Source organism: Carassius carassius, chromosome 25 (genome assembly GCF_963082965.1).
Source record: "Carassius carassius chromosome 25, fCarCar2.1, whole genome shotgun sequence".
Taxonomy (NCBI): domain Eukaryota; kingdom Metazoa; phylum Chordata; class Actinopteri; order Cypriniformes; family Cyprinidae; genus Carassius; species Carassius carassius.
The window spans coordinates 25246833-25269460 of NC_081779.1; the positions used below are offsets into that span (position 1 = coordinate 25246833).

The 22628-nt window shown below is 38.5% G+C and overlaps 2 protein-coding genes across 3 annotated transcripts in view; both read right to left on the reverse strand.

The window, feature by feature from the left end:
- The window catches only part of LOC132104492 (septin-7-like), a 393004-nt gene that overhangs the window by 364171 nt on the left and 6205 nt on the right, over positions 1–22628 (reverse strand). The window lies entirely within an intron of this gene.
- LOC132104490 (E3 ubiquitin-protein ligase RNF19A-like) overlaps positions 1–22628 on the reverse strand; it is a 38943-nt gene that overhangs the window by 7772 nt on the left and 8543 nt on the right. For both annotated transcript variants that reach the window (XM_059509987.1, XM_059509989.1), the window contains exons 2-6: positions 9783–10605; positions 2936–3144; positions 2319–2463; positions 1987–2149; positions 725–839 (exon numbers count right to left, since the gene is read on the reverse strand). In XM_059509987.1, the coding sequence (XP_059365970.1) occupies positions 725–839; positions 1987–2149; positions 2319–2463; positions 2936–3144; positions 9783–10605 (1455 nt within the window). The remainder of the gene's footprint in view (positions 1–724; positions 840–1986; positions 2150–2318; positions 2464–2935; positions 3145–9782; positions 10606–22628) is intronic.

Here is a 22628-nt window from a genome sequence, read left to right on the forward strand (position 1 = left end):
TGTGGAAAGTGCTTCTTTAGGAGCAGCGTCTGCTTGTTTGATTCCACAATGTCCAGGTTATTGTGCATTGGTGTGGACACTACTTTACTGCTGTAGTTATTAAAGTTATGGTTCTTGATTAAACTGTCTTTATTACATTTTTAGGCAAGCTGAATTTTAGGCTTTGTCTGTGCTGTGTAAAGCCAACTATAAATATTTGGATGCTGCAATAAAAATGCAGCATGCAAATATTTACAATGAAATCACAGTCAATAAAACAATAATAATGACTAACAATTTCTCTCCTCTGTCACTCCACATCATCGTAAAAAGCGATTAATTGTTAAATAAAAAGGAGTTATTTTTGTTTTCTAAGCGTACAAAAAGTATTCTCGTTGCTTCATAACGTTACGGTTGAATCACTGATGACAGACGGAGTATTCTGACGATGCGTTTCATAATTTTCTGGACCTCGACAGTATAATTTACTTCCTCCCGGTTTTCATCCAAAATATCTTAAATTGTGTTACGAAAACAAACAAATCTTTTATAGGTTTGGGGGTAAGTGATTAATTTCAAAATGTTCATTCTGGAGTGGAGTATCCCTTTAAGAGGTTGGGGCTGAATTTATTGCCAACTTTTAGTATAGGCTTATGGGTTTAGAACAGACTAATTATTCCTTTCATAATAGTGCAATTCAAATCATAAAGTGAATCAGACAGAAAAAAGAAAGAAGTCTGCTTACCGACAGTGACGGCAGCAACCACTGGAGACACGATCACAGACAGCGTCACCCCGCCGGCTATGACCAGGTTTCTCTTGTGCTTGGAGGTGTCCTTCCCCTCATAACGATTATGAATCTGAAGCAGATGGATTCAAAGACTGAGAGTGAGTAAACGCATATCCCTCTGCTCATTATTCTTGATTAAATCATGCATTGGTTACTCAATGCTAGCTAGAGTCTCTTGCAGATCAAACAAGGCTGATAAGAGAGCCATAATGGCTTGTAGGTTGTCATATTTCACAATGCAGTGTTCAGTTAGGATTCAGGTCAGATAAACAGACCGTTATGGAAATCCCTTCATAATGAAGTTCAGACTGAACAGCACATATCTGTAGTTTTAATAATCATTGTACAAGTGACCCAGTTTGCAGTGGATTACACTGGTTCTGAGACAGGCTGCATATTAACTCATGCAAAACCAGATCCTTAAATGTAGTTCACAAATTATACTACAATGTCTGTTGTTTGCTGGATATATACATCTTTATATCTATTAATACTGATGTAATAATAGCACTCAAACTGATTTCAAGATGCTGGCACCAGTTTCTAAAAGTGTTTCTAATAAGCAGTGTTCTTCTAGTCAGATAAAACAAAGGCCCTTATTATCTTGTAGTCACGACAAAGGCATTTGGAGAAACTGGTTCACAAAAGAAGAGGTCAAATAAAATGCTGCTAAACTAAAAGAAATGAACTGATGTCTATTTTTCTGCAATTTAGCCCAGGCCATGTGCCAGTGAGTTCAATCCAGGTTAAGGTTGATAATGCAGTACTGTCATGGCTTTCTAATGATTACTGATGACTAAAGATTAGCCACTATTATCAGGATCATTAGCATTCATGAACATTATTAAACTACTTTGTACACACAGGCAAAAAATAAGACAACATGCAATATAATTCATATTACTACATATTCATAGTATTCATATTAATAAAAATAGATGAAAAGGAGTTTCAGTTTGAATGGTCAGATCAGATTTTAAGCTGGACAATATATCAAAATAAAATATATTAGTGCAACATAGCTTGGTGTGTACACTGTAACATTGCTCATTACAATGGACCTGGTGTAGATTTACCAAATATGACTTATCTGAGAAAATGGATCCTATTTTTTACCTTACAATCAGTTTAAAAGATCAGGTTTGAAAACAAACTAATTAAAACCCCACCCTTGATTCTCAACATTCAAAGCCTGAGTGTTTGGATTAGCCACCCACCTTTCTGCCCACATACACAGGAATCCCAATGATCATTGCAGGTATAGCAATGCCAGCAATCAGTGCAATGCCAACCGGAGCGCCCACAAGAGTGCCCAACTGCCACAGGATTTTCTTCTTCCTGCTCCAAGGCTTCTTACCCCAGAACGTGCATCCTGAAGGACTGCGTCAGGAACAGAGAAAATAAACAGAAATGTAACTTTAGCACGAAAAGTATTCTGACGACTGTAACTTTCATCAGTTGTCACTTACAGTCAATACTGTCATCAAACTCAGATGTCTGAATTATGGCCCTACATTGTGAACACTGCAGTATTGTGCAGGATACTGACCTTAAGTAGTGCAGGTCAGAGATCTCCTTCATACACAGCCAGCAGAACTCACAGCCGCACACAGCGCAGGTCATGTGATTACAGCTCCCATCATTCATCTTGATGATGTAGGCCGCACAGCGGGGACATGGCTTTATGTCATCGGCTTAAAGAGACAGACACAGCAGATAAAACCACTGCTTGATGACATTAACAAGATTTAGGGGGGCGTTTTCATGCTAGGTTTGAAGATTTGGTACAAACTACAATGTGTCATTTGATTAGAAACAAACAAGAGAAAAGGAGAAAATCACTTACTCCTCATGAACAAATCATTTAAGTAGCTTTAATAAAAATCAGTGTATGTTTGTTACATTTGATTACTGTAGTATTTCTAACCTAAATACTGACTTAACACAGCTATATATACACGCATTACAAAATATAAGCAAACAAAAAAAATTCACTTGAATCATATCTTAGCCTTTGGTTAGACCCACATCTGACAGATATTACAAAAACAAAAAAAATGAATCAAACTCTGATGTCAAGTCTGCACCAAAAGCCCTAGAGTGAAAACACTACTAGTTGATAGATCCAGTGGATTTGGAGTATGTGTATGTGTTTAATGGTCTCACCAGCAGCGCCGCTCTCCTGGCTGTAGCTGAGTGATGAGGATCTGAAGGGTCTCAGCCGCAGACTTTGAGCTCTCTGCTGTCGGGCCGCGTCACAGGTCTGATTTGGGTGCCACAGCTGTTTACAGTGGTAACAGAACTCAGTCCCACAGCCCTCACGACCACACGTGATCTTTGGACAGCTGGCACAGCCGAAGGCAATGACTGCATACCTGTCAAATCAAACAGACAAACACTTTCTGATTAGCTCACATGTATCATCAAGCAAGAACATCTCTATTAGCATTCCTACAGTAAACCAATTGTTTGCTAATACTTCATGTTTGTTCAAATCTCCAAACGAGAGTATGAGCAATGACCACATTACCCAAAACAGCTGCAGCTATCTGTTAACAAAAGTCGATGATGGTCGATCTAAATTAATAGCCCTGCTAATCTGAATTGATGGCATCATCAATTACACCAGCCAATGCGACCGCAACAATATGAATGAGAACCTATTGAATGGAGCTGGACGTTGTGCTTGTCTGGAGAGCTAATGGCTGTTGGAAAGTCACAAGGGGAAAATGGACAGATCTGATACCCCTTTTCCATCAGTATGAACCAGGTGCATGTTCAGAGCGAGTGCTATTGCCTGTCGGTGTTTGTGTGACTGGCAAGACTTCTAAGAACCAAGTTTCCTTTCCACGGTCTACAGAGCCACCACAGAGCCAGGTCTTATGTGACCGAATACGTCTCATCTTTCCCAGCAACGCTAGTGTGGCAAACACAAAAACACCATAAACAATGGCGGACGTTGCGCTGCTATTAATGATCGTGGTTTTGCAAACCTACAGCTCAGTTTGTTTCCTCACCACCTTTGTTTTTGCTTAAATTGCATCCATCGTGTTTAGCTGCCATTTCAAAAATTAGTGCTTTGGGTGTCGAAAGACAAAAGAACCGCTTTGAAACTAGGCTCTGGCTCTGAACCAGCACTCAAACTGCCTTGTTTGAAAGGGGTATGAGAGACAGTAACAGGATCACTATGCTAAGTGAACTGCGTGCTAGACAGAAGAGTTATATAAGAGCTTTGCATGTGGACTGACATAATTACACAATACAATTTGATATAAAAGAACCGAACTCCATGGGGCAAACCAGATGTCATCTGGTCAACTTTGTTGGTCTGTTTTCCGTCTGAGAAAAGCCTCCACTACATCGGTTTCCAGAAACAAAATGGCCTTTGTTATTGGAGATGCCCAAATTTCTACATGACTCTGAGAGTGTAAGAGTAAACACAATGTTGGAGACATTAGAGACGTCCGATCAACAATGAATCCTAACAAAATACAGTAATGTCAAGATAAGGATAGTGACAGCACCAGGACAAACGTCAAACAAGATTGCACCTCCACAGCACAAAGAAAGTCACGCATGCACCACACAACATAAAACATGGAACAAAGCTTTTCCACTCAACAGACTTTAACTGCATATTTGTCTCCCAAGACAGTGTATTCTTAGTAGGGCTGTCAAAATTGCTCAAAAATGACGTTCGAATATTCCCTCTAAAAAAACCACGAATATTCGAACTATTCGAACATCTGGTTGCGCATGTTGTCAATGACGTGCATTACGTCAATAACAGGACAAAATAATACAAAGAGACATAACTACTTGTATAGGTAGTCTATTTAAGTTTAAACATATTTGACAACGTATTACCTACACAAAAACAAGTAAATCAACTAATGGCCAAGACTGCAGACCTCACGCTCTCTCACCCTCTCTGCGCATAACGGTTTAAATTAACAAACACATTTTGAGTGCTGATCAAGAGTTTTGTGCAAGCAATTTAAGGTTGCACCGGTTGTCCCAAATATAGCAGGCTTCATTCACTGATTGAAACAAATATTATTAATATTAACTGAAGTTTTACAGCATATAGAACTGACATTGAATGCTCCGAGCGAGCTGTGCTGTGGTAAACATGGAACTTTTCCTTGACATGAAACGATAAATAATCAAACCTCGGATCCATTGCTTGACAGAACTCCCCGAAGCGTGCCCCATCCGCGATACTGATCGGTCTCATGTCCTTACAAATGAACGAAATTATTTTATCCGTTATGGCCTCTTGTCGTGTTGCAGACAAAGAGCTTGCGGCGAGCGATGCAAAGTAACCTTAAGTGTCAAGACGTGACTGTTTAGCTGGAGTTCCACACATTATGCCATGCTCATTTGGGTGCACATTTTTGAGATGTGACCTCATGGTTGAATGGTATGCTAACTGTATCTTGAATAGCTTGCATACAACTTTATCGCGCGGGTCAACAATTTTACCTCGCTTTCTCTGCTGCGGTCGAGTTGGGCTCTGCACTTGCTGGCATCTTCCATGAAGACCCGTCAACTTTCAGCAGTGGTGCTGTGCCAGACAGTGCGACTCCTGTGAGGCTGTGACCTGTCCCTGAACCCTCAGGCGTGCTAGTGCACCCACTCGCAAGGCAGACAACCACGCCTCTACTACTGCAGGCGTTTTTTCCACATTTTTTTTATTTGAATATTAATTTTCACCTTCGAAATTCGTTTTTTAAACTAACTATTTCTTTAACTATTCGAATATATATTCGAATTTAGAATATTCGTTGACATCCCTAATTCTTAGTCAGTCCTGCAACAATGCAGAATTAACGCAACTCACTCAGTCTGCTCTTCACATTAACCATGAACACACTATACTAAAATCTGATGGCCCTAATTCTGATAAAAATGGCTTTAACAGAAAAGAGAAATGAGTCTATTCACACAGTCTGTGTCCATACACTACTTTGTAACATCAAAGCTGTATTTATTTGAATACAGTGTACAACCCGAATTCCGGAAAAGTTGGGACGTTTTTTAAATTTGAATAAAATGAAAACTAAAAGACTTTCAAATCACATGAGCCAATATTTTATTCACAATAGAACATAGATAACATAGCAAATGTTTAAACTGAGAAAGTTTACAATTTTATGCACAAAATGAGCTCATTTCAATTTTGATTTCTGCTACAGGTCTCAAAATAGTTGGGACGGGGCATGTTTACCATGGTGTAGCATCTCCTTTTCTTTTCAAAACAGTTTGAAGACATCTGGGCATTGAGGCTATGAGTTGCTGGAGTTTTGCTGTTGGAATTTGGTCCCATTCTTGCCTTATATAGATTTCCAGCTGCTGAAGAGTTCGTCGTCGTCTTTGACGTATTTTTCGTTTAATGATGCGCCAAATGTTCTCTATAGGTGAAAGATCTGGACTGCAGGCAGGCCAGGTTAGCACCCGGACTCTTCTACGACGAAGCCATGCTGTTGTTATAGCTGCAGTATGTGGTTTTGCATTGTCCTGCTGAAATAAACAAGGCCTTCCCTGAAATAGACGTTGTTTGGAGGGAAGCATATGTTGCTCTAAAACCTTTATATACCTTTCAGCATTCACAGAGCCTTCCAAAACATACAAGCTGCCCATACCGTATGCACTTATGCACCCCCATACCATCAGAGATGCTGGCTTTTGAACTGAACGCTGATAACATGCTGGAAGGTCTCCCTCCTCTTTAGCCCGGAGGACACGGCGTCCGTGATTTCCAACAAGAATGTCAAATTTGGACTCGTCTGACCATAAAACACTATTCCACTTTGAAATAGTCCATTTTAAATGAGCCTTGGCCCACAGGACACGACGGCGCTTCTGGACCATGTTCACATATGGCTTCCTTTTTGCATGATAGAGTTTTAGCTGGCATCTGCTGATGGCACGGCGGATTGTGTTTACCGACAGTGGTTTCTGAAAGTATTCCTGGGCCCATTTAGTAATGTCATTGACACAATCATGCCGATGAGTGATGCAGTGTCGTCTGAGAGCCCGAAGACCACGGGCATCCAATAAAGGTCTCCGTCCTTGTCCCTTACGCACAGAGATTTCTCCAGTTTCTCTGAATCTTTTGATGATGTTATGCACTGTAGATGATGAGATTTGCAAAGCCTTTGCAATTTGACGTTGAGGAACATTGTTTTTAAAGTTTTCCACAATTTTTTTACGCAGTCTTTCACAGATTGGAGAGCCTCTGCCCATCTTTACTTCTGAGAGACTCTGCTTCTCTAAGACAAAGCTTTTATAGCTAATCATGTTACAGACCTGATATCATTTAACTTAATTAATCACTAGATGTTCTCCCAGCTGAATCTTCTCAAAACTGCTTGCTTTTTTTAGCCATTTGTTGCCCCCGTGCCAACTTTTTTGAGACCTGTAGCAGGCATTAAATTTTAAATGAGCTAATTAAGTGGATAAAAGTGTAAAATTTCTCAGTTTAAACATTTGCTACATTATCTATGTTCTATTGTGAATAAAATATTGGCTCGTGTGATTTGAAATTCCTTTAGTTTTCATTTTATTAAAATTTAAAAAACGTCCCAACTTTTCCGGAATTCGGGTTGTAAAACAACAACAGCAACAAAAACTAATTATACTGTGACACTACTACAGTTTAAATTAACCATTATCTATTGTAAATTTTTAAAACGTAATTTTTCTCTGTGTTAGCAAAACCTTTTTATCGGCCATTAAGATGTTTTAAAAATGTTTTTGTAAGACTTCTTAATCTCACCAAGGGTGCATTCATTTGATCAAAAATGCAGTAAAAACAGTTGTGAGAAAGAAAACTGTCAGATATTATTACAATTTATAAGAGCATTTTTCTGTGCAAATATTATAAAGTTGAATATTCAGCATCATTACTCCAGTGTCACATGATCCTTCAGAAATCAGTATAATATGCTGATTTTCTACTTAAGAAACATTTATTATTATTAACAGTCTTGAGAAAGTAACTTTTCTCTGGTTTACCTGCATCTGATGCTTGGCCCTCAGGCACAAAGGCTTCCAGGACAACACAAAACCTCATTTCACAGATTTAGCATTTCAACAAATACGATCTTGATATGAGAAGCCATTTATCAATTTCCAGAAATATCTCCGATCACCCATCAAAAGCATACCTCAACGTATATAACTGCAACCAAACCTGCCTTGACATGTAGACTAGTTCTTGTTTCCTACACTGATGATGCATTGAAACCGGTTTAAAAAGTACCTAATTTCTGTATGTGTCTGGGGAGAGCTCTTTGTCATGATATACACACCCTCAAAAGTGACTAGTAAACAAGAGCAAATGATTATCAGAAAGGACAAGAGAAAATGGGCAGCTCAAAAGGTTGTGTTCTCATTGAAACGCAGGGCACAGCTGGGTGCAGATCTGTGCAGAGATGAGTGCGAAGCATGACAAGATCTGCTTCCAGGCTCTCCACTGGCCTGATAATAAAAGACTCTATTCACAGTGACAGTGTCACCAGTGTCAGGTCTCCAAAAGCACTGATCACAACACCATACTATGCCTTTGGCTTGTGCTAACTTCTGATGATGTGGAAAATATATTTGGCTCCGAGTCTGTGCCAAGCAAAAAGAGATTCAACAAGAGAAAAGCTGAATCCCTGACCAATCAAGTTACAAGTCAAAACTCTCTGGAGCCAACTTTAAAATTAATTTATCCCTTTCGCAACACATTCAAGAAGTATTTTTACATTACGGTTCAAAATGTTGGGACAGTAAGTTTAGAAAGCTTTTAAAGACAAAAAAAAAAGGCAATGATGCAATAAATTAAAGGAAGTAAGGAAAATCAAATAAATGCTATTGTTTAATTTTTTTTCCCAATGAATTCTGAAAAAGCATCATGGTTTCTCCAAAAATATTAAGCAGCATGACTGTTTACTACACTGAAAGGCAGCAGATCAGCATGTTTGAATGATTTCTGAAGGATCATGTGACACTGAACACCAGAGTAATGATGCGGTTTATAAATGCTCACACATTCACTAAAAATGAACTCTACTTCTAAGACTGATGTACCAAAACAAACAAGCCACAAATAAGCAAACAGACACCGATGCAGTCATAGCAGCTGTGGCAACATCACAGCCATGCAGTTAAAACCAGAGCAGCCGTTTACACCCAACCAGGGGAAAAATGTGCTGCTATAGCAACAGGATGTCAGCATTGTGCTGTACCGGTGACATGATGCAACCATATGTGACCCTGGACCATAAAACCAGTCTTAGGGAAGTTTTCGCCACTAGAGGGTGCGTATTCAAAATAAACAGTGTGGAATCATGGGAGTTGTGGTCTTCATCCCCACAGCGTCTTTTGCATGCTCAAGTTCGTTATTTTGAATGTAGACGCACTGCAAACAAACACTGCACACTTCTGCAGCGCATTACAGCTCTGACGAGGTTTTGTTTCGTGGTCCATGCCTTAGGTTCAGATTTATGTTTCTGCCGGCCGGTGCCCACTGTCCACACTGCAATACGTGCACTTGTAATATCTAAAGAGAGAGAGTGCATCCAGTTATGTTGACAAAAAACTAGAGCGCCACTCTCGCTCACTCATATAGTGAGGGAAATCCACCTGCGATCCGAGTGGAGAGGTTAGGCTACTCATGGATTCAATATGTGCTCTGCAATGATAACGTGATCGATGCTTAAAGTCCACACTGATCTCCATAAACATAAGACGCCAGTCTGTCACACACACGCATGTTACACTGTTTTACACAACATTTGCATATACACCACCGTTCAAAAGCTTAGGGCATTTTTTTTTCAACAAGGATGCATTTAACTGATAAAAAGTGAAAAAGACATTTATAACGTTATTAAAAAATTATATTTCAAATAAATGCTGTTCATTTAAACTTTTCTATTAAAGTATCCTTGGGAAAAATAATGCATCATGGTTTCTACAAATACAGCAGCACTGGTTTCATAAGTTATAAAAGTGCACTTACCCGCAGTCTGGAGCAGGGCACCAGCGGCAGTCAGGGTCAGCCACCAGCCAGCGGCGCAGCATGAACTCCTCATATTTCTCCATGAGCACACGGTCGTTGAGGATCATGCGGATGTCGTGGGGGTTGTAGCGCTCTGAGCACTCTGGGCAGCTGATGTTGACCCTGCTCTCAGAGATCTCGATGCGCAGATACTGTCGGAGGCAGTCGGCACAGGAGCGGTGGTGGCATGTCATGATGTCAGGGAAGCGGTCTCTTGTGTGGCGCAGCAGGCACAGCGGGCACTCCAGCAGTTCAGAGGTGGAGGCTGAGGATGAGGACGAGGAAGATGAGCTGGAGGCTATACTGGGTGCAGAAAGCGCCGAGGTGTGATCCTGCTGCTGGCACATTTCCGAGTGCACGCTCTCCACACTAGCGATGCCATCCACTCCGGCGGCCAATGCCCGTGACTTGCGGGATTTGGGATCGCCGCAGCGCCGGCGGAACAGAGAGCGCAGTGAGATGCGCCGCTTTTTAGGTGTCTTTCGTACAGAGGGCAGACTGACGGATGAGGCGGCGGAGGGAAGGTCCCTCTCGGACCCCTGCTGCAGACTCATTTCTCCAGAGGAGGCACTGTGGTTTCCAGAGGACTGGGGAGCTTCTACAGGGTGGACCGAGGGGGAGGAGGAGGAGGAGGGGGAGGGAGAGGGGAGAGAGGGAAGGGGGGACAGGGTTTTCAGAGGGGAGCGTGAGGTGTTAAGACATGGCGGTGAACTCTCTGAGCCAGGCGGCTCAAGCTGGGACACACGGGTCAGTTTGGAGTCACCAGGCTGGATCTCGTCCTGATCTGTGAAGAAACAGAGACATGGCTGAGTGAGACAATGCACATCTAACAGTGGAAAACAGATTACCACATTTTGAAATACATTTTATACTGATTTCACAATATTTTGAGATTTTTATAACAATTTTAGTTCTTTTGTGCAACCATTTACAATAAAAAAAAACCCAATTAGTTATTTTCTTTATCAATTCAGTTAGAAATAGTACGAAAAACAGTGTTTATGTGCAATAGGCCTACACACTATATATTACTATATGAAAAGATACAGAAATTTTCACTGGATGATTTGAATAGCTCCAGTTGGAAATCATTAATTCTAGAGTGACTGGGTGTTTTTAGGGAGTTTCTCTGCCAAAAAAAAAATAATTCTGAAAAATTTGTTTTTACTCTGAAGACTTTGAGAACAATCCATACTGTTCAGAAAAATAAATGACAATTTCAAAATAACAATACTTTAAATGCTGCAGTGCAGTGTTCTGAAATTTGAAAATTAAACAATCTACTCACCATTTCATTCTAAAAACTACTTTTTCTTCTGTGGAAAAAATATTTTGAGAAATTCTAAATTTTGTATGGTTTTGTAACCATTTGTAACGATATGAGGACGAGTAAATTACAGTTTTTTTCTATTATTTGCTGAATGCTGAATAAAACATGTTACAGAACATCACTTTAGTAAATGATTTGTTCTACACTGACTAGTTTGGAGGGATGTTTTTTTTTTATGTCATTTTTTCCAGAGTTAAATCTTGAAATTAAATTTGATTGCTGCATCAGATCAATGCTATTTGTCCTCGATATCGAACAGCTCTAATAAGGAATGTTTCACTAAATGGAAGTGGTTACTCTAACACCTGACTCACTCACTGAACTGCAAGTCATCACGACTTTTATTCAAACCCCAAATGAAACCTTATAAGGGTTAGGGGAATTACGGACTGGTTTTTCATTAACTGTTGTACTTATGACTATAAACAAGTTTTGGACTTGTGTTACAATGCGTTACAAAATGCTGGGTAACACTTTTTTTTTTTACAATGTCCTTGTTACACGTTCCTTGTACTTATTGCAGTAATAACAATAAATCATGCATAACTACTAAACCTAAATTAAACCCCAATTCTAATCTTATATAAAGTAAAAGTTGTTCATTCATAGATAGAAATAGTAATACAATGTATAGAAATGTAACAGTTGCACATTTTCAGTGTTCGGTTCATGAATTTCAAGAGAGCAGCAAGTTTAAGGGCTGCAATTGATTCCTGCCGTCTGAAAACGTTAAACAATGCCAAGATGAGTTTTGAGAAGCACTGACTTAGTGGAAAAGTTGCTGAAAACCTAAAAACAGCAAGAACACAATAATGAAACGATTACAAAAATCCTGCAGAACCACTTTTAAACATGATGTGATATCACTGACAACGTAACAGGATAGACCAGGGGTAGCCTATGGCACATAATCACAGGCATGCGAGCAATAGGGCCTGTTAGGATCTAGAAATACTATTAAAGTGTGAGAATTAACCTGCGCTAGTCTACAGATGCCCTTGGCTCCGCTAAATCATTCGCACAAACGCTGCACATACGAGGCCCTTCAGATGCGACTACTGCATGCCAGTGAAAGCCACAGAAACAGTTATGGTCAGAAACCCAAGACAGCAGAACAGCCAAGAGAATGAGGATGCTTTTCGTCATTCATAGATGCGCTTCCTCACCCTGCCTGCAGGCCTTTCTCAAAAGAGGCTGGGGAGAGCTCTCGTTTCAGATCAAAATGAATGTGTGTGGGTTAAACGTACCACATTGTGGGTGCAGCGAGATACTTTAGTTAGCACAGAAAGTGTTTTTGCATGTGAATAGGTGTGAACTTATCACATGCAGCACAATAAAAAGTGTCAGTCTCAACAGAATGAGGAAGAGACATTAGTATGAATCATCAGAGTTTCCCAAAAACACTGCAGTCTGTCACATGAGAAGTCATAGGAATAACAGGACATTTACTTAACGACTCTAGAAAATAATAAAAAGGTGTTTTCCACACTTGGGCTTCTTTGGCAATTTGCATTAGATGTTTGTTTCTCTTTGTGATACAAGCCTCTCTGCTGCCTCTAAGCCATACCTGAAATATTTGAACCTCCTTGTGCAAATACACACACACACTTTCCAGTTGGGGTTTTTCACACTCTTTATTCAAAACACACTAGGGTATTTGCTCATGAGTTTAAAGGAAGCAGATAGCCAAATGAGTTCCACTTTACGATCAATTATACTTTTGTTATTTTAGACAAAGTCTGATAGGAATTGGTGATGCACATTCCCAGAACATCAATTGCTTCAAAAATACTCCACACACACTTACAAGCATGGCAGATGTGTGAGACATAAACGGACAAACACGCAGCTTCTGCCAATCTCATGTTAATCTGGAGTACCTATAGAGTACTACTGCATCCTTCATATCTCTGAAGAGTCTTTAGTTTTATCAGATTTAGAAAGGACAGAAACAGATGTGCCACTTCTCTATAAAAAAAGTCGAGCTCCTGCAGTCGAAGTGGAAACTTAGAAGAACCCTGAAGGAGTGCATTTGGTACAGAAATACTCAGACATACGTCCAACTTGTTTTTTTTTATGTTTAGCATGAGAAACCAACTCTTTAACAGTGTAAATAACTCAATGCATGAAATAGCGTTAGACCCCACCCTTTAAGTAGAAAGGAGCTTGAGTGATTAGTAATCCATCTAACCTAACAAACAATTTTCATAAACTTCATAAAAGATATTTCCATTAACTTTCAAAAAGCATATTGTGCAAATATATGAGTTTAATAGCAGAACAAAAGAGCTGAATGCTACAAAAGCAGTCTGTTAAAGATGCAATGTCCAAAATTTTGCCTGCATTTCTTCTACAGACTCAAAAGCATGTCATTTAATAATGTATAAGTAGGCAGATAAAAGTACACCAAATAATGCTCTGGTCTATACATCCTAAATACGGTTACATTAATGAACTATATCGCTTTGGAGAAAGATGAACTATATAACTAGTTTGCAATTACTTTAAATAATACATTTACTAATCTATTTAACTTTGGAACCACAGCCAGGCAGCAGAGGAATCTCAACATTCAACTGATTGACCTGAGCAAGTTTCAGTGATTATTATTAACAGCGGATGCCAAGATCTCCATGTGTGCGTTTATGTAATACAAGGAAACTGAGATGGATGATTGTTCCAGCATGTTCTTGAATAACAACTGAAGGAGGAGCAGGAACACTTAGAATAATTAAACTTATTTGGCCTGACATAAGTTTTAAAGTGTGTTGTGTTCAATGCTGACTTCCTGCATACACCTTACACCCAATACCACTCCGGTGACTTGTCAAAACACACGCAAGGACATGTATGAGCCCTTGAGATAAATGCCACGGCAAGCTGATAACAATCAAGAAAAATAAGATACCATTAACAGACACATTACTCTCATTTAGGGTTCATCCAAACTCAACACAAAAGTTAGGTGTAGATAACATCTTCACTGTTTTGCTCTCTAGGTTTAGTCTAGTCCTGTGCAAACAGCTCTTGCTCATTTTGATCGACATTTGCTGGTCGAGCTGATGATGAGAAATAAAGCACTCACAATCAAATGAATCTGATTTAAGAGCTGCAATGCAAAACAGCTGACACTGTTGAACACTCCCACAACACACCTACCTTGTCTAACCAGTGTGGTATGCTGTTTAGACACATTATATGAACATTACTCAGATTTTTCTAGCTCATCAAGGACAGTTTCCCATGTTTGATTTCCCTCAAGGCTGAAACAAAAGTAAACATTCATTATTTTATAGATCTGGTACTTTTTAGAAGCGTTCAATCAAAAAACTACTTTAAGGAATATGAATATATTAGCGATGCAGAGAACCCCAGTGAGGCATATTTCCATGGGATTACCCTAATTACTCATTGGTATGACAAAATACATCATACACAATTAGCTTTTAATATTCAGTTAGGGCGCCATTATGAAGAGAATTTCAACTTATCACAATGTTACAGTAAAAGTCAAAACTAGCGATGTTCCAGTGTGGGGTCTTTGTTTACTAAAGGGGTCTTGGGGAGTTCATGCAAACACTGGAGGAGTTAAAGGGGTCATATGATGTAAATTCAGTGCAATGCAATTTTCCTTTCTCTTCAGAGTGTTACAAGCTGTTCATGAATAGATAAGATCCCTAAAGTTGCAAAGACTAAAGTCTCAAATCCAAAGAGATATTCTTTATAAAAGTTAAGACTAGTTTACAGTTCATATAAAAGTTTTCACAAAAACAATGTTTTATAAAATGATAAACTTAACATTTCTGCTTTTAAACCACTGTTAAGAAAATGGATTATCAAAAGCATTCATTATATTATATTTAAACAATTATTATCAATCAATTATTATATCAATTAAATAAATTAGGGATGTGCTATATTGATAAAAAAAAAAAAAAAGATCTCTCAAAGATATTCTTGGATTTTTATCTATAACAATAATCAGACAATATTTTGCTGAGTGTGTTAATGTGCTAACATCTTATGGACTACCGTGGACAGCTGACTCCTGAATTTTTTTTATATTCTTCATGTTCCTTGTAGTCAGTTCACAACAGTAATATAAATTAATAATTTCCCTCTAGTTTTATGGGCACTTTTACCTTTAAGTAGGGCTGGACGATTAATCGAAAAGTAATCAAAACCGAAATTCATAACCTCTAACCGACGTAATTTTCCCATGTCGGTTATTTCGGTTTTTTAATCCTGTTAACACTTCCCCCTTAAAAGCATACTAGCGCGTGTGTAGTCACATGACTCTGCTCTCCAGTCAGTGGCATATAAGCAAAACACGGAGGTGAACGCCGGTTCAACACAGAGCCTTGCGTCTTCACTAGACTTTGTCAGTTGTATTTGTTTTATGGTTTGGACATTCAAGCGATTAGATGAACGGATGTGTATTCTTATATCGAGCTACCATGTTCGCGCAGCTGCACTGTGGCACGAACACTCATATAAACAGGAGCTATGAAGATCGCACGCACAGAGGAACACAGAAACTAGTTGTCAGCGCTATCCTGAGATTTATCACTAAAGTAGCTTAAGAATCCCAAAACTTATTATAGCATGTTTTTGTGCAGCGCACATGAAGCACAAGCGCGTGCACAGAGAGCAGCGGTCGGCGGTCGTGCTGCGGGTTCCCGGTTTGTGTCCGTTCTCCGACTGTTCTGTGTATTTTAACTGTAGAAAAGGTTGTTCCGAGTCGAAACTACGATACAGAAAACTACATCAGTATATCATCTAAACACAGCCGTTTTTGTCTTACGTGAACATAAACCGATGAGAAAGAAAACACACATGTACAGTATTTTTGCTTAAAGAGACAACAGCCTAATAAACGCGCTGCCTGTCATTAATGTTAATCAAAGAACAAAAGAAAATCAATCACTGATCTTGACTGAATATATTTAATAACTTTACTTGATTAATCTTTATTTTATTTATAAAAAGAAAACTATGCAGTATTTTTAAACTTTTAATTACAGTTTCTGTACCTGAAATTTAGTTTAGTTGTATTTATTTATGATATTGCTAATTGATTTGTTTGTTCCTATCTTATTACTGACTGTTTTCTTGTCCTTAACACTTTAATATTTGAAATTTATATTAATCTAGTTGTTTTGCTATGGTATTTTTTTTAATCACAGGCAAAATTCCTCTTGCAGTGTTTTGCAGGCTGCTGATTTTTGCTCATGTTATTCAGCTGCAACAGAATGTTTTGTAAAAATGTTTGACATCTAAATATTTGACTTTATATATTGGATTTTTTAATCGAAACTAGGAATCGATAAGAATCGGAATCGATAAAATTCAAATGATACCCAACCCTAGTAAGAAATGTTACAAACATAGATTAAATATGATTGACTATCAGCAGTTATTTTCAGTACAAACCTTGTCAGTGAACTATGAGGCAAAAAAAAAAAAAAAAAAAAAAAATTCATTAATCGTAATCGAGGTGAAGTGTTTAATTAATCGAGGTTTTGATTTTAGGCCATAATCGTCCAGCCCTACCTTTAAGCCATTTTTATTAAAGGTGTGCAACATCTTTTAAGTCAGTTTCTTGCATTTGGGTTGTTACCAAGCAATTCAGTCAGTATCAACAAGATGTATCTTTGCAATGCAGAGGAAACACAGAAGCTGCATTAGCAGTGTCATTTAGATGCATTTATACACCGTTTAATGCAGCTCTGAGGGACATTAAATACGTTAACCTAGAGTTTCAAATGCATAAATAATGTTTTGATATTTTAAACATTAACTATTGAAAAACTGATGTTTAAAATTATTTTAAAAAATCGAAAAGATACCATAAATGTGACATTAAAACCACCAGTAGGCGGCAGTAAGTCATTGTTAATAAGTGAGTCATTACGATTGAGCAGAACCATTTAAACATTTGATTCATTCGGGAATAAAACAGCATCCTGTTGCTCAGAGATGCAAAACAGAGCTGAAGCCGTTTGAAATTATTTTTGTTGGAGAAATGGAGCAAAATTAGGAAATATGTTGTCTAAAACGTAAGTCTCTTAATATTAACTATAAAATATCAAATTTGTAAGCCAACAGCTCAAACAGCTGTATTGAAAATGCCCATTCATTCTCTGCCAGCAGGTGGAACGTTTAGTAGAAATATAACTCTTTCCCTGGCAACAGCAGAACTAGAGATCGACCGATATGGGTTTTTCTATAGCCGATGCCGATGTCGATATTTAGAGTTCAGGGTCAGCCGATGGCCGATACGTGCTGCCGATTTTTAGGGCCGATACCTTGAGTTTTCCCCTTCATTTGCATGCTAAAATGTCACACTAATAATAAGTGGATGCACAGCATTTCTAAACTTATTTATTGAGCACTGACTTGAACCATCTCTCTAATCTTCATTTTGTGCACTGCACTGTATCAAAATAAAAAATGTATCCAAAGTTAACCAAACAAATCAATAAACCGGCCAAGTATTAAATTGAAATGTGTATATATATATATATATATATATATATATATGAAGATGAAGAACGTAATTAATTGAAAAACATTCCATGCATTCAACTGTTAGAGTTTATGGAAAGGGGCTTTTAAAACTCTAAAATGGTATAGGAGTCTACTGTGCATAGTTCAAGTGGGAAAAAAGAGGTCTGAATAAAATGAGTTATCCATAAAACCGGGTCCCTGCTGAATGTACCCTTCAAATTTGTAACTCCATTTCACACATATGGAAACCATTTAGCTCACATAAAACAGCAACCAGCATCATAAAGAGCAGCTCACATGAATGAGACATCGGGAGATTTATACATCCACTACAGTAACGTCTGACTCCAAGGAACCATGTAAATCAGCTAAGTAGCTAAGAAGTTTCCCTCTTACAAAAGCGGCTGAGAAAGAGCAGTCAAAGCAACATGCAGGGCAGACACGCCAGCACAGTAGAACGGATTCCACCCTTCATTTCCCCCTCATTTGTCTCCCTTCCACCCCCTTTTCCAGTCAGCTGAGGCCTGGGAGGAAATGATGTCAGCAGCTAGGAATTTTGTGAGGCTGAGTTCATCTGCTCTGAGTTTGTGTGTACACCAAGAGACCAAATAGGCTTTTCTTCATCAGCACAATTGCTGATTATGCCAGTGGGAGAGCGCTTGCCACTGTCCCAGCTGCTTCAGGACACACACACACACACACACTAGGGCTGGGACAACGCATCGAGGTTATCGATGACGCAAAAAATACGTCGACGCAAAATATGCGCATCGATTCGTCGACCTGTTTTTATTTCTCTAAAAAACGTTTGCAAAACGTTTACCTTATGTGCGCTGAATATACACGATGGCTGGATCAACATTCTGTCCAACATTATATAACCAATCCAGGGGTTTTTCTGCATTGATCTTTTTTTTGGCGGCTGTCAAAGCCTTATTTGATCGGTGAGTGACAGTGACAGGGCGCGTACGAGAGAGAGCCCCGGCTGCGCGCGCACTCACAGTCTTCAAACAACACGAGCGCTTCTTGCTCTCTCTCTCTCCCTAGTGCATATTAATCAAAATCATTAAACACGATAGAAAAAGGGCGAAACACCAAAGTTTCACGCGCGCTCGCGCACTCACAGTCTTCAAACTACACGAGCGCTCACTCACTCACTCTCTCTCTCTCTCTCTCTCTCCCTCCCTCGTGCATATTAACCAAAATCATTAGACACGATAGAAAAAGGGCGGAACGCCAAAGTTTCACGTGGAGCATTCGGAGATTTTTTTTCTCCATGACAGGCTGCTGGCTCCCACTGTTAATTTGTTTTTTTGGAAAAGCCATCTCTGTATTAGCTTAAAGCCCTCAAGTTTACATTTACATACTGTATTCTTTCAATTGCTCTAAACAAGTATTTTGGGTGACTTTTTATTGAATGCTAGACATCAAGTTGTTGTTATTTTCATCTGAAAAAACTTCTTTTTTCAGTAAGCTAGGCCCTATGTGTTCAGTAAGCTTGTTTCAGTAAGCTATGTGTTTTCAAGGTTTCAAAGTTTTATTGAATGCTATCTCTATACAAGTGCAAAGTAATGCATTCTTAGTCAGTATTTCATTTTGTAATTTTAAGAGCAATAAACATATATTGCAATGTTAAGGAATTTATGTTTTTTTCATTCAGATATGTAAATCAACATGTATAAATTGTTAGTAGTCAATTAATGGGGAGATAATCAAAATCAAATCGGTCTGAAAAAAATAATCGCTAGATTAATCGTTTAAAAAATAATCGTTTATCCCAGCCCTAACACACACACACACACACACACCTCTCAGAGGCTGGCAAGCTTCCTGTGTGCAGGTATTTGAACAGAATGCAGTGGGATTTCTGTAATGAGCTTATTAAAGCAATTTCCGGGAGCATTCTTCACTGAGGACACTGAGGATATTATCGGCCGATATGAGCTTATTGCATTTAAATCCGCATCGGCGTTTATAACGGCCGATGAAACATGAGAAACAGAGTCTCATGCTTCACTCATGTATGAGTGTTGCATAGTTTGCCCACCAGAGGGAGGTATGCAACTCACCAGTTGACAACAGCGCCAGAAATCCACTACAGTAGAAAGCGATCAGCCAAGCCAAGATGTACTGTTTTGACGGTGAGTCTGTCGTTCGTCATGTGAAATAATTTAGTTCATACACTGTATATAAAAACGGTGTGGTAGTTCTAGCTAACGGTCCTATCATTATCACTTCTAACTATTCTGTAACATCACTTACAGCCGCTAATGCATTGCTATATTAGATTAGCCACAAAGCTAATACCATGTTTATCAGTGGAAGAACGCGAACGTTAATAAGAGGTCAAACTATAACGTCAGCTTTAACTTATTTCTAAATATATCTGCAGTGTTTCCCACATAATGACCGCGTAACTGTGGCAGGGGGGCGCGTGTAGTCAATGACTAGAAGTTATGTACAGCGTGCCTCGAAAAAACAACAACTGTTATGTTATTCTAACGCTAATATAGCTTCCTTTTTAGCAGGTCCCTTAAATGCTTGCTATTAACTTGTTTGAAGGTGGTTCTTCTCAAAATTGACAGCGGTGTGTTCATGACACTAACGTTAACCATTCAACTTCGAATTGATTCCGTAATCTTCCGGTAACAGTAGGCCAACTTTACGTTCGCCAGCGCATGACAATGTTTTGATTCAGACTGCACAAAGAGAAGAGGAAATGATTAATCCAGAGGGACATGTAAATAAATGTGAGCTGAACAAGCGCTTTTTTCTTTCTTTTTTACAGATTGTTTCAAAGCAGCTTTACAGACATAACAGGAAAATGTAATAATATTGTTAAATACAAGTAGGTAATACCTATTGCTTGACAAATAAAATATATATATATATATATATATATATATATATATATATATATATATATATATATATATTTCTCATTTTTGCCTATGTAGGAGATCCCTGTTTATTATTATTATAATTCTAATGATGACATGAGTAATGATACATGGTGATATAATTAATACACATGCTTATTCTTTCTCTGTCTCTCTTTCTGCCTACAGATGGCTGAAAAAGGTGAATGCTGTAGCAGCAAAGTGTGGGACTACTTCTGCAAATACTTTAACTTTAGTATTATAATTTATTTACAGTACACACACAGACTGTTAAAACCAGCTTCAACTGAAAGAAAGTAAAAGTGTTAAATGTTTAAAACCAGACTGTTTTTTGATCATTAAAAAATATATACTTTTGATGTGCAATTGTTTAGTCATTGAGACTGTAATCTAAGGCTTTTTTTTAACACAATCCCTTCTGGAAAATGGTTTATACAGCCCACATACATAGAACAGGCAGATATTTTGCTATTGAATGTTGTGGAAGGGCAGTTTATAGGAAATGGGTCTAATATCCAGTTTATTTTAAAAATCAAAATATCGGCTTATAAATCGGCTCTTTTCGAGTTAACATCGGCCCCCAAAAATCCATATCGGTCGGGCTCTATTCCTCACCATGAGGACATTCATTCGCTCTACTCCTACAGCCAGGCCTGGTACTTCCTGGTCACTCACCACGTTTTGCCTTGTATGGCATTGATCAGTGATATTTATACTCCACACAAAGCTTTGATCAGATATTAAGCCTGACACACCAAATCCAAAATCCCAAGCCGCCTTTCAAACTGCTGTCAGCTAAAATAAAAAGCTTATTCAGGTTAGCTATAATCCGTCTCTATTCCAATCTAACCAGGAAAGAACACAGCAGACTGAACAAGGACAGGTGGAGCTAAAACCAGTAGTGTTCAATGGCTCTTATACAATATTAACCAATCGAAATGACCTCTGGCTAACAGGAGCGTTTGTGCCAAGAGACACAAAACAGAAATAGCTCAGTATCCTGTGTTTACATATAGAACAGGACAAACTGTATTGTTAAACGACAAAAGCACATCTTTTTTTCCCCCTAAACAGATTTTCCAACAAGCCACTTTTTTCAACAAGAATACAAGAGTATTGTGATGAATGATGCAGGTTATGTCGTCACACTTCATTGTGCATGCTGCTCTACACTGAGACAAACTGAAGCAATAACCAAACTAGGGAGGCCCCCTAATAGTCAACTAATCAAATATTCTCAGACAAAGTGCAAAATATGCAAAATATTGTTCATCACAATGTATTCAAATCAGTTACATAAATGAAGATTTCCTATATTTTTTTTTATATAGGAAAAATATTTTTTATTAGCTGTATCAAGTGTAAATATTAGGGATGCACCGAATGTTCGGCAACCGAAATAAGTGAACCTAATAAGTGAAAAGACCAAATAAATTGTACCAAACAATGACGTGACGTGATCAAATAGAGGCGCGCACTAAAGCAGCAAACATAACGGCCATGTGAAAACATTTAAAACTGTCTGAAAAAGATGCAAAAATCATTACAATGTGACATTCCACAGACAGCAAGCGACTGTTTAGTACTGCATCACATGTCTTCGATGAGAAGAGGAAGGTGTGGTTGTTGCTGGTTTCTGAATGATGATTGAAAACTCGAAATGCCCTTAAAAAATTAAATAAACTGCAGAATGTTATGTTATCCAATAAATGCACAAATTGGTTGTATTCAAACAGGCTCATTTTTAATTTATGCAATGGAATCTTTAGCTGAAAAAGTCTCGGGTCATACAAGATGTAATGACTTGTTTCCTCATGGGAACAGATTTGGAGAAATGCAGCATTACATCATTTGCTCACCAATGGATCCTCTGCAGTGAATGGGTGCCATCAGAATGAGAGTCTTGTGGATCATTGTGATGTTTGGACTCTCATTCTGACGATGATAAATTTTTCCAAATCTGTTCTTATGAAGAAACAAACTCCTCTACATCGTAGAAGGCCTGAGGGTGAGCACATTTTCAGTAAATTGCTCAAATAGGGTAACTAACTGTGCAAACTAAATAAA